This window comes from Oncorhynchus kisutch, linkage group LG4 (assembly GCF_002021735.2).
Source record: "Oncorhynchus kisutch isolate 150728-3 linkage group LG4, Okis_V2, whole genome shotgun sequence".
Classification (NCBI taxonomy): Eukaryota; Metazoa; Chordata; class Actinopteri; order Salmoniformes; family Salmonidae; genus Oncorhynchus; species Oncorhynchus kisutch.
Window position 1 is genome coordinate 49,709,278 of NC_034177.2, and position 13,839 is coordinate 49,723,116.

General features: G+C 41.9%; 1 protein-coding gene across 3 annotated transcripts in view; it reads right to left on the bottom strand.

The window, feature by feature from the left end:
* Positions 1–11,453, bottom strand: part of LOC109889639 (cytoskeleton-associated protein 5-like) — a 40,670-nt gene extending 29,217 nt beyond the window's left edge. For 2 of the 3 annotated variants that reach the window (XM_031823146.1, XM_020481212.2), the window contains exons 1-19: positions 11,331–11,453; positions 9,121–9,208; positions 7,139–7,332; positions 5,714–5,920; positions 5,409–5,580; positions 4,987–5,119; positions 4,051–4,151; positions 3,741–3,854; positions 3,516–3,620; positions 3,233–3,322; positions 2,876–3,040; positions 2,487–2,615; positions 2,036–2,185; positions 1,749–1,847; positions 1,497–1,607; positions 1,222–1,314; positions 781–966; positions 556–650; positions 188–371 (exon numbers count right to left, since the gene is read on the bottom strand). In XM_031823146.1, coding sequence (XP_031679006.1) covers positions 188–371; positions 556–650; positions 781–966; positions 1,222–1,314; positions 1,497–1,607; positions 1,749–1,847; positions 2,036–2,185; positions 2,487–2,615; positions 2,876–3,040; positions 3,233–3,322; positions 3,516–3,620; positions 3,741–3,854; positions 4,051–4,151; positions 4,987–5,119; positions 5,409–5,580; positions 5,714–5,920; positions 7,139–7,332; positions 9,121–9,177 — 2,385 coding nt within the window. In that variant the 5' untranslated portion in view covers positions 9,178–9,208; positions 11,331–11,453. Of the gene's footprint in view, positions 1–187; positions 372–555; positions 651–780; positions 967–1,221; positions 1,315–1,496; positions 1,608–1,748; positions 1,848–2,035; positions 2,186–2,486; positions 2,616–2,875; positions 3,041–3,232; positions 3,323–3,515; positions 3,621–3,740; positions 3,855–4,050; positions 4,152–4,986; positions 5,120–5,408; positions 5,581–5,713; positions 5,921–7,138; positions 7,333–9,120; positions 9,209–11,162; positions 11,185–11,330 lie in introns of those variants that run through there. The other variant, XM_031823145.1, reaches the window with a different exon arrangement.
* Between the last annotated feature and the right edge of the window lie 2,386 nt (positions 11,454–13,839).

Here is a 13,839-nt window from a genome sequence, read left to right on the forward strand (position 1 = left end):
AATCTTATGTAGAGCGGAAAGATAGCAGATGAAATCAACCTGTAGCTAGCGATTTCAAAAAGAGAGCCAGAGAGGCCATTCATTAGAAAATACAAATACACAATTGTATACATACTACACATATTAGATACGGCCATATTGCCGGGTTCTTCAAAATCAACCTATTCCTCACCCATGTTTTTCTTACCTTTTCAAACTCATCGTCTATCTGTTTCAGCAGGGCAGGTTTCTCATCCTCGAAGAACATGCGCAGAGGAGCTCCCATGTACAGGTACATGACTCCTAGGAGGGTGATGGCTGCGGTCCGCACCGCAGGGTTGGTCGCTCCCAACGCCGTCTTGACGTTGTTAATGAAACCCTTCACATTGATGCTGCAGGGGATAAACATGCACATTATCATACATATTTAGAACAAGTTATAAAGCATTATACTGGCAGACTTGTGTTACCATGATGGTTGCGTGAATTAGAACATCTTATCATAGGACACCGAATGCTTTGATATGGTCATTGGTGAATGAATACACCGACAATAATGGGAAGTAAGACACTTACCCAGCAAATCCAAATTCCTTCATGGCATTAGCTAACCAGTTGAGGGTTTCAGCTTGATTTTTAGGATTCTTCTGTGCAAAAACCATGGAAACCACCTGAGGGATGAAGAACGCTTGTGAACAACTGATATTTCTTACCTGTGTTTAATTCAAAGACACAGGAGGAAAAAAATGGAATAGCAGAACCACAGTGTCAATTAGAAATGTCGTCAGAAAGACAACAGACCTGTTCAGCAGTCCAGGGTAGGGAGCAGGCTTCAGCAGTAGCAGTCAGGCCCTCCTTGGCTTTGCCGCCACACTTCACGTCTCCTATTTTATCCACCAGGCCGTCCAACACCACGAAGGCTGACGTCTTGGAGAATGATCCCTTCTGGGCTATCAGACCCACAATGTGAAGCTTCATCTGCATCACCTGAACCATGACCCAACCCCAGAACCAAAAGTCAGTTGTGACGACAGAGCAAGGTGGATCCATCTAGTGAAAATAGTTTTTTTATTTTACACAATCCACAATAATGACAGGCACTGGACAAATAGAAGGTCCAATGCATAGGTCTAAGCCGTAAAAAAAAAAAAAACTCAGGTGATATAATTAACATTTGTATCTATGCATCCATTTTAGAGCTTGTTGTTGCAGTAAGTGTTTTAAAACTTTGGTATGATGTACCTGGAAGTTGGTCTCTTTCCAGCCTGGTTTCTTGGCAAGCATCCTAACCAGAGCCTGGCAAGGCATCTCACTCTTGTCCATCTGCTCCACAGCCTGATGACAATCATGTGACAAGAATTTAACATAAAAGTACCTAACTCCACTAATGAATCTATTTACAGGTTCGCAATACGAGCAAGACCACAGAATTAAATAGAACACAAACGGGTTCCATTTAATGAGATACGAGTAAGACAATACTAAAGAAGTCAGATTATACAGTCAAAACTAGTCACCTTCTGAAACTCCTCCATGCTGGCCAGTCTCTCCTTCCAGTTAGCAGAGTCCAGCAGCTGCATGCAGGAGGCAGGGAGCACCGCGGCGGACCTCTCCTCACACACCTCAATCTAGTGGACACAAACAGAAGGGAGATTAAAGAGTTCACTGCACAAAAAACTGGTTCGCTCATTCAAATCAGACCCATAAAGCATGAGTATTCCTACGGTTAAAACGCTGCACATAGCAGTCCTCTTAAACAGTCGACTCACTGATAGCTCGGTCTCTACAAATTCCTTCGTTTCAGGACATTTCTTTCCTTTCGCACTCGGAGCGGAGGCAGGTTTCCCTTTCTTAGGAGGTCCACCCAACTGCAAAATAACGAACACAAATACAAATTTTTAGTAGTTTCTTTACATACGCCTACAATGGTTACAGTTTGTCATCGGGGACAGTGCAGCGAGCCTGGTGAATAAGACTGACAGCCTGGGCACCTCGTCTCAGGCGGAAGTGGCTTTAATATGCATTTTAACTGCCAAATCAATTAAATCAATCAAACCTTAGCTGCTGGGGCCTTCTTGGGCGGTCCAGAGGATCTAGCTGGAGCCACAGCAGGCGGTGCTGCCTTTGCAGCAGGTGCCTTCTTCTCTGCCCCAACACCACCACCTTTCTTTCCAGGCAGCTCCACTTTATCGGCACTTTCTTTAATCTGTTCATTTAGAGATGGATGGTCAGGTCATTTCATTTGTTGTCTACTCTTCCAAATGGGTCAACTTTAAAGTATACATTCTCATTTACTCATAATAATACAACCCTGTATCCGATAAAGAACTCATCTACATTGGCATTAGATCACCTTTAGTTTCAAGAGATAAACTAGTTTTACACAGGATACACAATATAACACGGCACACAAGATCGACTGATACCAACGATAAGGTAATGCTGTATATTGACGATAGACTAACACACTGATATTAATGATAAGATATACTGATAGCAATCCTCACCTTGTCAAGCTTGAGTTTGTCCAGATCAGCCAGGAATGGGTTGACAGCCTTCTCCCCCACCACCTTCATGGCTGTCCCCAAAGCTTCATACGCAGCGTCTCTCACCTCTGGGGCCGAATCATTCACTTGCTGAGAGGGTTAATCAAGAGATGGGGAAGTAGGAGTATAATTCCACACGCATTCACAAAATGGCAGACAAAACATTAGCACTTGTGAACACAGAGGGACGTTTTCCCCAGGCACAGATGAAGCCTAGTCCTGGACTAAAAAGTACTTTCAATCCAGATTCTCAACTAAGCATGCTTTTTTTAGTCTAGGGGGCTAGGCTTAATCTGTGTCTGGGAAACCAGCCTGTTGCCCATTTATGAATATGAAATGTTTTCGGGAACCTTGAGAAATGCAGGACAGAAAGCTTTGAGCATGCTCTTTGGCAACGTGGCTTGGGTGCAGTGGCGGAAGCTTCTGGCCAGGAACAGAGAGGCCTGCTGTTTGATGGAAGGGTTCTTGTTGTCCATCACACCCAACACATCCTCACTAATATTCTGGAGAGTTGTCTGCAAAACAATAAGAAGACATGGAAAATATTAATGTTAGGCCCAGAAAATATAGGCAGTCCCTTGACCAAGTCAAAGAATATCTGAAAACAGTACCGACATTCCAGATCTCACAAAATCAGCTTGATATGAATCACATAGCAACAAAGCCCAAACTATTACCAGTGAATCCACATAGTACAGTTCACTCACAGTAAGGAAGATTGCATCAATAGCCTCTTGCAGGGCCTGGACCACTTGGGGTTTCTTCTCTTTAAACTTTTCTAAAATTGTTGGCACCACCTTGAAACACAGAGCATAATATAAGCACAGTGTTTCTGGCACAGTAAATCAGGATGTACAAGGACATGTTGCCACTGCTCCCTACTGTTAACCCACTCAGCTTGTTCATGCATCAGCTCCCACATTCACTGCTCTTGGCTTAGCATAACTGTTGTGAACACAATTCTATACCACTGCCTTGAAGGTAACTTACATGTCCTGCGTACGTTCCAAACTTCTTCCGAAGCCCAGCTGCTAGTCCAGCCACACATTTGGCAGCTAGGGTCACCAACATAACATTTGCATCTTTACCAATAACCTGAGAAACAAGAAATCATTCTTTACAGGACGTTTATCATTGTCCTACTTCCTGGAGACACATTCCATTACCCGGTATCCCCATTAGTGGTGTTCCCATGAAGCATAAATGTTACAGTACCTTTCTTAGTGCTCTGACTAAGTCACCAAAGTCCCCATTCTCCAATTTAGGGTTTTTAGCCAAGGTCTCCACTGCTTCCAGGGCCTCTTTCCTCTCCTGCCATTTTTTGGCCTCCTAAGGACAGATATGATGATAGATGGTTTGCCTTATGACATGGATTCCACACAATACAAGAAACAGATAATAGCTCAACTTTTACTTTCAAAAAATAATACTACACATGTTTAGCAATATATTAATTCAATAGATACACTTAAGGCCTTTTTAGTTTAAGGGTCATGTCCCTTAAAAGAGTGGTGCCCAAACGTACAATTTTGTCGTAGAAGTCTTTAGGTAGTTTCGAGAGGATCTCCACTGCTTCCAGCAGCTCGTAAGGGTCTACCTGAGGTGCAGGTTCATCATCCTTATCTCCTGAAAGAGAGAGTTTACAGTGTTAGACCTTCAATTAGATAATGTAGGCCGGCCTACCCATCTCATCATCAACATGATTATAGAAAAAAAACAAGACTATACAGTACCAGTCAAACGTTTGGACACACCTACTCATTCAAGGGTTTTTCTTTATTTTTTACTATTTTCTACATTGTAGAATATTAGCGAAGACATCAAAACTATGAAATAACATAACCAGCTTCATGAGGTAGTCACCTGGAATGCATTTCAACTAACAGGTGTGCATTCTTAAAAGTTCATTTGTGGAATTTCTTTCCCTCCTAATGCGTTTGAGCTAATCCCTTGTGTTGCGACAAGGTAACACTTTTAACACTTTTTTGGTTACTACATGATTCCATGTGTTGTTATTTCATAGTTTTGATGTCTTCACCATTATTCTAGAATGTAGAAAATAGTAAAAATAAAGAAAAATCCTTGTGTCCAAACTTTTGACTGGTACTGTATGCTTAAGACTTTGTGATGACGACGCTTCAGCAAAGGTTTTTCACAAGACCAGTTTCCATCAACAAGATAACATGGCACATTTACATGCATCTTCCACAAAGACATAAAGCGTTGCGCAAATTCAAAAAAAAAAAACCATTGACGAAGATCAATTGTTTCACAAATGGAATTAAGCTGCTGAGGAGAAGCCTAGTCACAGATCTGTTGGTGCCATCTCGTCAACAACTCCTTAAGGAGTTCCATAAGACAGCGCAAAGACTACCATCCAGGCTAGGGGGGGGGAAGAAAATAGGTAAAGTGCCTTAAAATGTGAACTTCAAAACTATAGGCTAAATCCGATAAAGTATACCATCCGCCTCGTCTCCTCCAGCTGCCTGCTGCTGTTCAAACTTGGCCTTGAGGGCCTGCTGTGAGCGGAGGAAGCGGCTCTGTTTGGGGGCTGCAGTCGGCAGCTTCACCCACTCTTCCTCCAGTTCCTTCAACTGTGAAAGAAAGAAGAGGAAAGACCGCTGTTAGACATCCCACTCATCAGTTGTTCCAGCATTTACAGAGACCCATGTTGCATATGAGCATAAGCAAACTCTGGCTGCATCTCAATTGGTCTTTTGAAGATTCCATGCATCAATCCTATTATTGAAGAAGATCCAAAGTCCCTCCCCTCAGACCTACTTATCCTATGTGTTTTGAGAAGGTAGCGAGGATGTAAGAAATCGAGGAAAGATGAACTGAAAAAGAGCCTCTGTATCAACTTTTTCAGAAGCCTCATCTCACCTGAACAGAGTTGATGCCCTGGAGAGGAGGTCGAAGAGCATCCCGGATCCATTTATAGATCTCTACTGCTAGTAGTTTGGCCTCATCTCGAACTGCCTTTTCTCTCGACTCAAACTGTTTGGGCAAGACTTTCACCACTGGCTTCAGAGTAATAATTTTGGAGCCAAACTCACTGGAAATTGGAAAAAAAAGTGTTACATTTCAGGATTTAGGCCTATGTAATGACATAATAGCTATGGTAAAAAAGTGGCTGAATTAATTGGTTGGAGAAATCTTTAGGAAAACTATGAAGTAGAAAAACTCACCTAAGTGCTTTCCTTAAAGTTTCAATACAGGTGACAACAATCTTGGGGTTTTTGTTATCGAGGCCTTTGATGAGCTCGTCCTGAACCACCTCAGCCCTCTCAATCTCCATGTACATGAGGCAGATGTCTGAGCCCAGCTCTTTGGCCCGAGCTTTAGGCTGGTTGAACACTTTACTGACCACTCCCGACACCACCTCTCCTGATGTTCTGGAACACATGCAAAACACTTAAGCCGAAACCACACAGAAAGATACCGTCAAAATGTCCGTGCGAGAGTAGATGATCAATTCACAGACACTGCGTAGCGTATACCAACTTAATTGTCATTAACAGTCCATAATAAACAGTTGAATGATAAGTTTGCTACGTAGCCCTTACGAATTATTGTTGCGTGTTCCTTTTGACTCACCTTATATGTCCTACGGGAGCCACTGTACCTGCCTTCTGTTATGTTAGCTCACAAACGTGAGGAGAGTTATAGCTAATACAACCTAGCCGTTTATTTTTTTTTCCGCTAGTCTCGTTCTTTCCACATAACAGTATTCTCTCTTGAACGGAGTTCCCCAGACGTAGGCTATATGCCTGTGCTCGAAATCAACAAAGGCAGGCATAAAGTTATTGTTTTCAAATATGTATTATTGGCACTGGCATCTACACAAACACTAAATAGACGCGTTTTAACTATACATGTCACAACTACAGACTTTTTATCCGCTCACTTTACCAGCATTGCTTCGGATAGACACGAGGAAAATAGACTTGCTTTCCAATTTGAAACGCATAACCCCGTTGATGCTCGCGGCCGTCTTCTCTCATTCACTACCGGGTAGTCTAATTCCAGCATGTTCACACACGTAAAAAAAAAAAGAGCTTTTTGTTTGACTTCAAATATAGGTTAGGCTTTGATATCTTGTACAACGTGCAAATATCAACCTAGACTAATCACCACATAGTAGACATCATCCGGGTGGAATCTTGAAGTGTCAACTCTGAGATAGACTCAAAGTCCCTACTAGTCATTCAATAGTGTAATCCTTGCTTGATAGGCTGCACACAATATACAGCTCTGATGTCAGACTGTCTCTTTCCATAAATAAATATCAGGCAGGCTTAAAATGTATCCTGACGGCGTTGCAGCTCACTGGAGCTTCCACAACTAGCCCAGTTTCACACAGAGAGCAGCACTTAAAACAGACAAAGCTTTCATTGGGAGATGTAGATGTATTAATCCATCTAATTACAATGAGTCTCTTGTATTACAATTGTATGCATTCACCTAACCTGTTAACCAAGGCTATGAGTTAGGCCTTTTCATGACTTATTTTCAACTAGCCTAAAGATCTAGGCAATGAGTTACTATTACATCTTCTTGTATTCACAAAGTTCAGTTTGTGTCGTCAGATGAGATCTAGGTCTAATACTTACTTGCCAGCCACATGAGCATTCTCGATGTAGGCAAGTGCTGCCTCAAGGCCCTTAAGCTGGGCCACTGCGTTTGAGTCTGTCACAAACTTCTTAAGCAGGCCCAGGTATTTGCCCCATTCTGGGCTCTTCTCATCCTCTATCCTCTTGAAGAGCTTCAGGGCTTCTTCATAGCCATTTAGTCTGGCTTTCCATACCTTGGTTGGGATGAAGCAGGAGAATAGTGAGCCTTGTGATGAGAGGGAGTCATTGTACATTTTAGTTCATAACTAAGGGATTTGATGTGACCCAGATTCTAGTTGTACAGCCAGAGTAAGAAACAAATTTATAATGGGCCTTCTTTTGATGTTACGTACAGAGGGCAGTTGTTTGGCCTAGCATATCTTCCATTGTGATTGAAGCAGTCAGTGAGTGTAAATCATTTGAGAGAGACTGAAGACAGGGATAGGAAACTTTAAAATCATAAGCTTCACTGCATGTTAGGCTATCCTTTTGGAAAATCCATTGAGTAGTCTTCAGTCTAGCTCTTTGCTGTGGGAAACGTAGTCCAAATGAGCTGTTTTTGTGGGGGAAACGGTGTTCAAGAAAAGCTGCTCCTTAAATGAGCTTACCAGTGTTTTTCACAAGTACACAGAGTAGCCACCAAAGACAAACATTTGCCAGCCAGGCACCCCCGGGCCAGTAGTGCGAAATGATTGAATTGGCTACTTTATAGAGTTTACCTCCAAGATCGGAAAAATGTATTGTGTAGAAAGACATGACAATTTAAATGACTGAAAATGTATGAATTCAGTGCATTGGTAGTAGTTCTGGATTTTGTCTAGGTCTATATGATAAGGGCTATTTTCTAAGTATAAGAATATGAAACATTTCATATTTAACCTGTATTCGAGATTAAAGTCTTATTTCGTTTTACTGCAAAATATGCATTGCCACGTTTCTTTTTCAAATGATGTATTTTCTTAGAATAGAAAAATTAAGTAAATAGCCCACAATATCTTGAAAAATAAATTAAAAGGGTTCAACGGAAAACATCAAAGGCTTACGTCAGTCTTAAGTATTATACCCGACACAAAATAAAAAAAAACTCAACATGTTTCATACGAACCATGCAAATTAGGGAGCCAAATTAATGGCTCCCTCACCTATGCGATAGGCTACACTGACTGATGAGACCAGAGTCACTCACTTTAGCGCCACTGTCTGGCAAGCCCGGACATCCTAGGAAAGGAAAACCTTTGGTTTAGTTGTCCCGATGCGATACCATGTACATAACCACGCTGCATGATTTATGAATGGCAAAGGGATATAGGACATCGACTTTATTCAGTCGGTTCGACACCTTTTATAACAAGTCAACACTTGCTTTTCAGTTGTCCAATAAAGCACAGTAAATAGTTTATGCGTCACGACTCTGTGTCGCTGGCTATGTGAAAGACGCGAAAGAAAATGCATTGTTGCAGAAAATAATAATTAGGCTAAGTGGATTTCAACTCATTGTTACAACTTACATTACATGGGCTGTACAAACCCACGAGCATCATGCTCTCTCCCTCCTCCATGTAAAGAAATTCAACTGCAACCAACCACAGCGCACACAAATTATACAGGGGATGGGACAGACGGCGCTTCCGTCGTCGCTCGCTTTGTGTATAATAGGCGCCTATCCTATCAATAGATTGCTAGAAACTGCATGTCATTCATTCTAGTGGGAGAGGGCTCGAGGGACTAGCCAATTTAAACTTTTAAATGAAAAGTAGCCTTGTTAATAGGAAGTGGAAAAGGTAACCGGCTGATTAGCCGACGGCTGGCACTAATGGAAAACACTGGCTTATAATGCGAGTTCAGGGTGTGCTATTGGATAACATTTTCTGAAACAAAACCACAGCTGCTGAAACACATCCAGCTAGGATTCAACACTGTGGAAAGTCAGATTTGTCTTCAGTGTGTGTGTGTGTGTGTGTGTGTGTGTAAGGGGTAATCACCTTGTGTTCACACTTCTGGTCGATGGGCAACTTCATCCACTCACTGTCATCACCCATGATGACCTCTGTTTTCGCCTTACAAATTCAACTGTAACAACAATATCAAAACAAAGTGGGAGTCACCAGTTTTGCTATCCATTCTCAGAACATCCAGTTGGAATGAGTGCTGGTATGTCAATAGTACAGTCATAACATACAATGCCTTCAGGAAGTAGTCATACCCCTTGACTTATTCCACATTTTGTTGTTAAAAGCCTGAATTCAAATATTACTGCACACTGAGTGAGTCCGTGCAACTTATGTGATTTGTAAAGCAGATTTTTACCCCTGAACTTATTTAGGCTTGCCATAACAAAGGGGTTGAATACTTAAGACATTTCAGCTTTTCATTTGTAAAAATGTTGAAAAACATATGGCCTATTGTGTGTAGACCAGTGACAAAATCTCCATTTTAAGTTCAGGCTGTAAGAACAAAATACGGAAAAAGTCAAGGGGTGCGAATACTTTATGAAGGCACTGTACATTTCCGATTCAATTAAATGTGTATTTCACTTCCTTTCATCCAAGACACATAACCTACTATGCATGCATCAAAAGATTGAGAAGATCATTCCAATAGTGAATTTAGAAAACAACAAGGCACTCACAAAAGCATCAGTGTGAGATGCTCTGGCCTGCACCAATAACACTTGTGTGGAGAGTGCCGACATAATTCAGTTAAACAATTAGCTTGTCGAATGCACTGTGGGTGGAGAACTGAAGACAAAACTTGCCGTTACAATATAGCCAGCTAGTTAAGTAGTTAAAAACGGCCGTACTAGGTGCTACAGCTCTATTTGAACGGACAAGCATGTCATTCCCTCCTAATGCCCGTCAGATTTCATATTGACCAATGCACGTTGGGGTAAACAGCTTTCAGAAATTACATTTACCGGTACCACTATCATGTCATGTGTAACGGTATTCCTCAACATGTTAGCTATCCATCTATCTAGCTAGGCAAATTAACTACTTGCAAATAGCTGAGCGATATGTAAAGATTTGCCAAAAAGCATGGCAACAGATTCTGGCAAGCTACATCAAGTACATTACTGGGGGCTGTGTTCCCACCCATCCAGAACAGCTACTTGAAACGGTGCCTGAGGAAGTCCTGCAGCATAATCAAAAGGACCCCACACCCCAGTTCACTCCCTTACCGTCTGGCAGACGCATCTGAGCATGAGGTCTGATACCAACAGGCTCAGAGACAGTTTATATCTACAAGCCATCAAGCTGCTGGACTGACCACCTGCACCGACTCCCCACACCCACACAATGTAAATACTTGGCCCCCAATTCCCCCCTTTCGTCGATACATGTCTAGCGTTAGCTTAAATATTGTACTACAAATTGTGCCTTCCTGTATTATACAAAAATGTTTATTCTACTTCCATTCACTTGTTCCTATTTTTATATTGTATTATATTTGATTGTTGTTGCATTGTCGAAAGGGAGCATGCAAGTACGAATGTCGTTGTATCCTGTACATACGACCGAATACAACTTGAAACGTATGTGTGACTGGCTGGGACGAGTTCAGTATCTTGGCTGGGCAGAATGAACTAGCGAGCTACATTACAACCTAACGTTAGGTTGCTAGTTACAGTAACATGATGAACATTGCTGGCAGAGCCCCGCTCGCAACTAGTTAGCGCGCTAATATTTCGAGAGAGAAAAAAAACTGTTAGTTATGAAACTAGATTTGGTTGGAATCAAATAACGATACAAATGTGTGGCACACGTCTTAAACGTCAACGCAGTCAGCTTGCTAAAACTGATGCCGTTGCAAGCTGCAGCTGACAGCGTCAAGCTAACCTGGCTAGTAACCGTAACGTTAGCTAGTAACTGCTAGCTGGACCTGTCAACACCACCAAAACCCAACAACCACGTTAACTATTTACAACGATGCTTTCTCACCAACCGATGTAACGTAGAGCAAATATAGAAGTTACGACATTGCATTAAGCTGGGATGTGTACAAAATAAGACTTGTCTAACGTTACCTGACATTTAAAAAAAACAGCTATTTCATCTCCACCACAGCCAGGCCCAGACAACGCAGCAGTGAGCGAAATGAATGAGGTCTGTCTGAGTGAACATCAAAGCGCGAACTCTCCTTTCATTAGCTAGCTAAGAAGCAGAACAATGAATAGTGGCTTTTTAAAAATTACCTGTGGTCTTTCTGTTAGGCAAAATGGTGTTATCTATTTTGATGGAGCCGATATTCGATCATTACTTTCTCCAGTCCAAGCTTTGAAAACGCCTCCAAGGGCGGGGAACCAGAGGGAGGGTCATAACTAGAGTAACGTACCACAGCCACAAATGGCCACAAACCCCGCCTTTTTCTACAATTCTCTTCGTTCAAATCGTAACCCTAACCTTAACCACACTACTGACATTATGCCCAAACCTTAAATTAAGCAGTCCCCCTAGGTAACTGTCAATCAAAATATATTGACTTTTAGACCTCAACAATACATATTGTATTGCCAATATGGCAAACGACATATCTGCACATGGCATATGGAATGAAAACATGTGTGAGCCCTGAAATTATAAAGTTATAGAGTCAGCATGAGCATGGTCTCAACTCTCTTCTGTCTATTTCATCGCCAGTATTTCCCCTTACTGTCCCTACCTGCCCTGAGGTCAGCTTGGTGCTCTACTGTCTCCAGTCCTCCCCTGCCCCTTCCTTCCTTTTCTCTGCCTGCCTCCTGTTGCTTGCCCTGGCTTGCTCCAGCCTTAATCTTTGGCACATGATGCCCTCTTTCTGGGGCTATACCTGACACAGGACATACTGCCTTGTCTTCACAATTTGGATTATTGTTTGACCTGGTTGGCCTACACTGTTTATTCTATTCGTGTTAAAGGGATACTTCATGACTTTGGAAATGCATGCTAGCAGTTACCATAGATCTCCAGACATTGCGCTAACGCTAGTTAGCAATTACGCTAACTCTAGTTAGCAACTTCTTTCAAACTGAACCTAAAATGGTACAGTATCCACAAATTCATCTGACTCTGGGGAAGTAGATAAAGGGCTTCATTACCAAAATAGTATCCCTTTAATGTATTTGACTAGGGACAGATACAATAAAAACATGTACACATTGAATAACAGTCAGATACCTTGCACCATCACACTTTAGGTTGAACTCATTTCCAGTGGTGTGCAGGGAGTAATATTCTAGTGATTATGCTATTTCCAAGGATGATGACATTCTGAGTTCTTGTAGAATTCTGTGACAAATGAACTTAAATGTAGAAAGGATTACAGTACATAAAGTTGAGGATTCCACTGATTTATTTATACAGCATAGACTAGAATATATTCCTATGGTATGCTCTATGTCCGCAGCAAGGATGAACAGAGAGCAGTGGAGGATCTGCTGCGGCGCAGCGACCTGCCCTCCCTCACCCCCCCACTGTGGCTGGGCCTTCGCAGGTATTTACAGATTTGATGAGAACCTATTTGCCACACCCTGATGAAGGCTTTTAGGAAATGTTGGCAATAAATCCACAAGCAAGGAGAGATGAGTGTGTGACTTTTGTTATTCATTCTATGACAGGTACATCATCACAGACAGGTGGTGCTGGATGACCGGGGACCACATGGACTACAGACACTGGGAGGGAGTCACACCACCTAAGAAGGACTTCTCCAACCCCTGTGGAGCATTAACCAACAGGTGAGGCTTCCTATGGGTGGAGCTGCGCTATGATGACCATCACCCCTTCCTCTGCTACTCAGGTGAAGATGACAGAAATGCACTGCCTTACTGCCCCATGGTCACTCAGTGAACCTCAACAAACCTCTTTTCATCCTGTGTTTCATATGACTTACTGTACCTCCAATACTTTAACTATGTGTTATGATGCTGTGTCTGAATGTTTAGTACCAAGATACCACGATTCCAAAATCCCTGTCTCACCTTCCTCCTGAGTAACATCTCTCCTTTTCACTCCCTCTCTCAGATGCAGCACATACAGATGCCTCATACAGATGCTTCAAAATGTAGATAATAGAGAGATAATAATAGAGAGAGATCAAATCCAATGTATTTATAAAGCCCTTTTTACATCAGCAGATGTCACATAGTGCTAATACAGAAACCCAGCCTAAAACCCCAAAGATCAAGCCTTTTTGTCAATCCTTTGTCTCTCTCTCTCCCTCAGGTGCTGAGGAAGGGGTCTAAAGAGTGTGGTTCTACAGCACCTACAGAGACAAACGGCCAGAGACAGGGTCTGTGGAAAGATAGTCCATCCATTGATTCAACCGGCAGTGGAGTAGTAGTGTTTGATAAAGATCTGTTGATAGATGCAGACAAGAGTGATTTATTATCTTTTTTAATGTACTTAGATGTTTTGTGTTGTCTTTAACTAAACATGGCCCTTAATTTAAATGTTAATATGACAAGCGGCAAAGGACGGTTTTAATAAAGTGATTGAAATTAGACGATTGAGGCTACTCAGGCCAACATACTTCATAGCTTGATGTATTGCATATACGGACTGCTTTAATAAATGTGTAATAAGCTATTTGAATTATTGTCCATTACATTAATAGTTCATCAATCACTTATTGTCCATTACATCAATAGACCCATGATTGTTGCCTTCTGTTTGTGGGTTACACTAGGAACCTTTCAGTGAATACCGATGTTCCATGGGGGTTTAGTT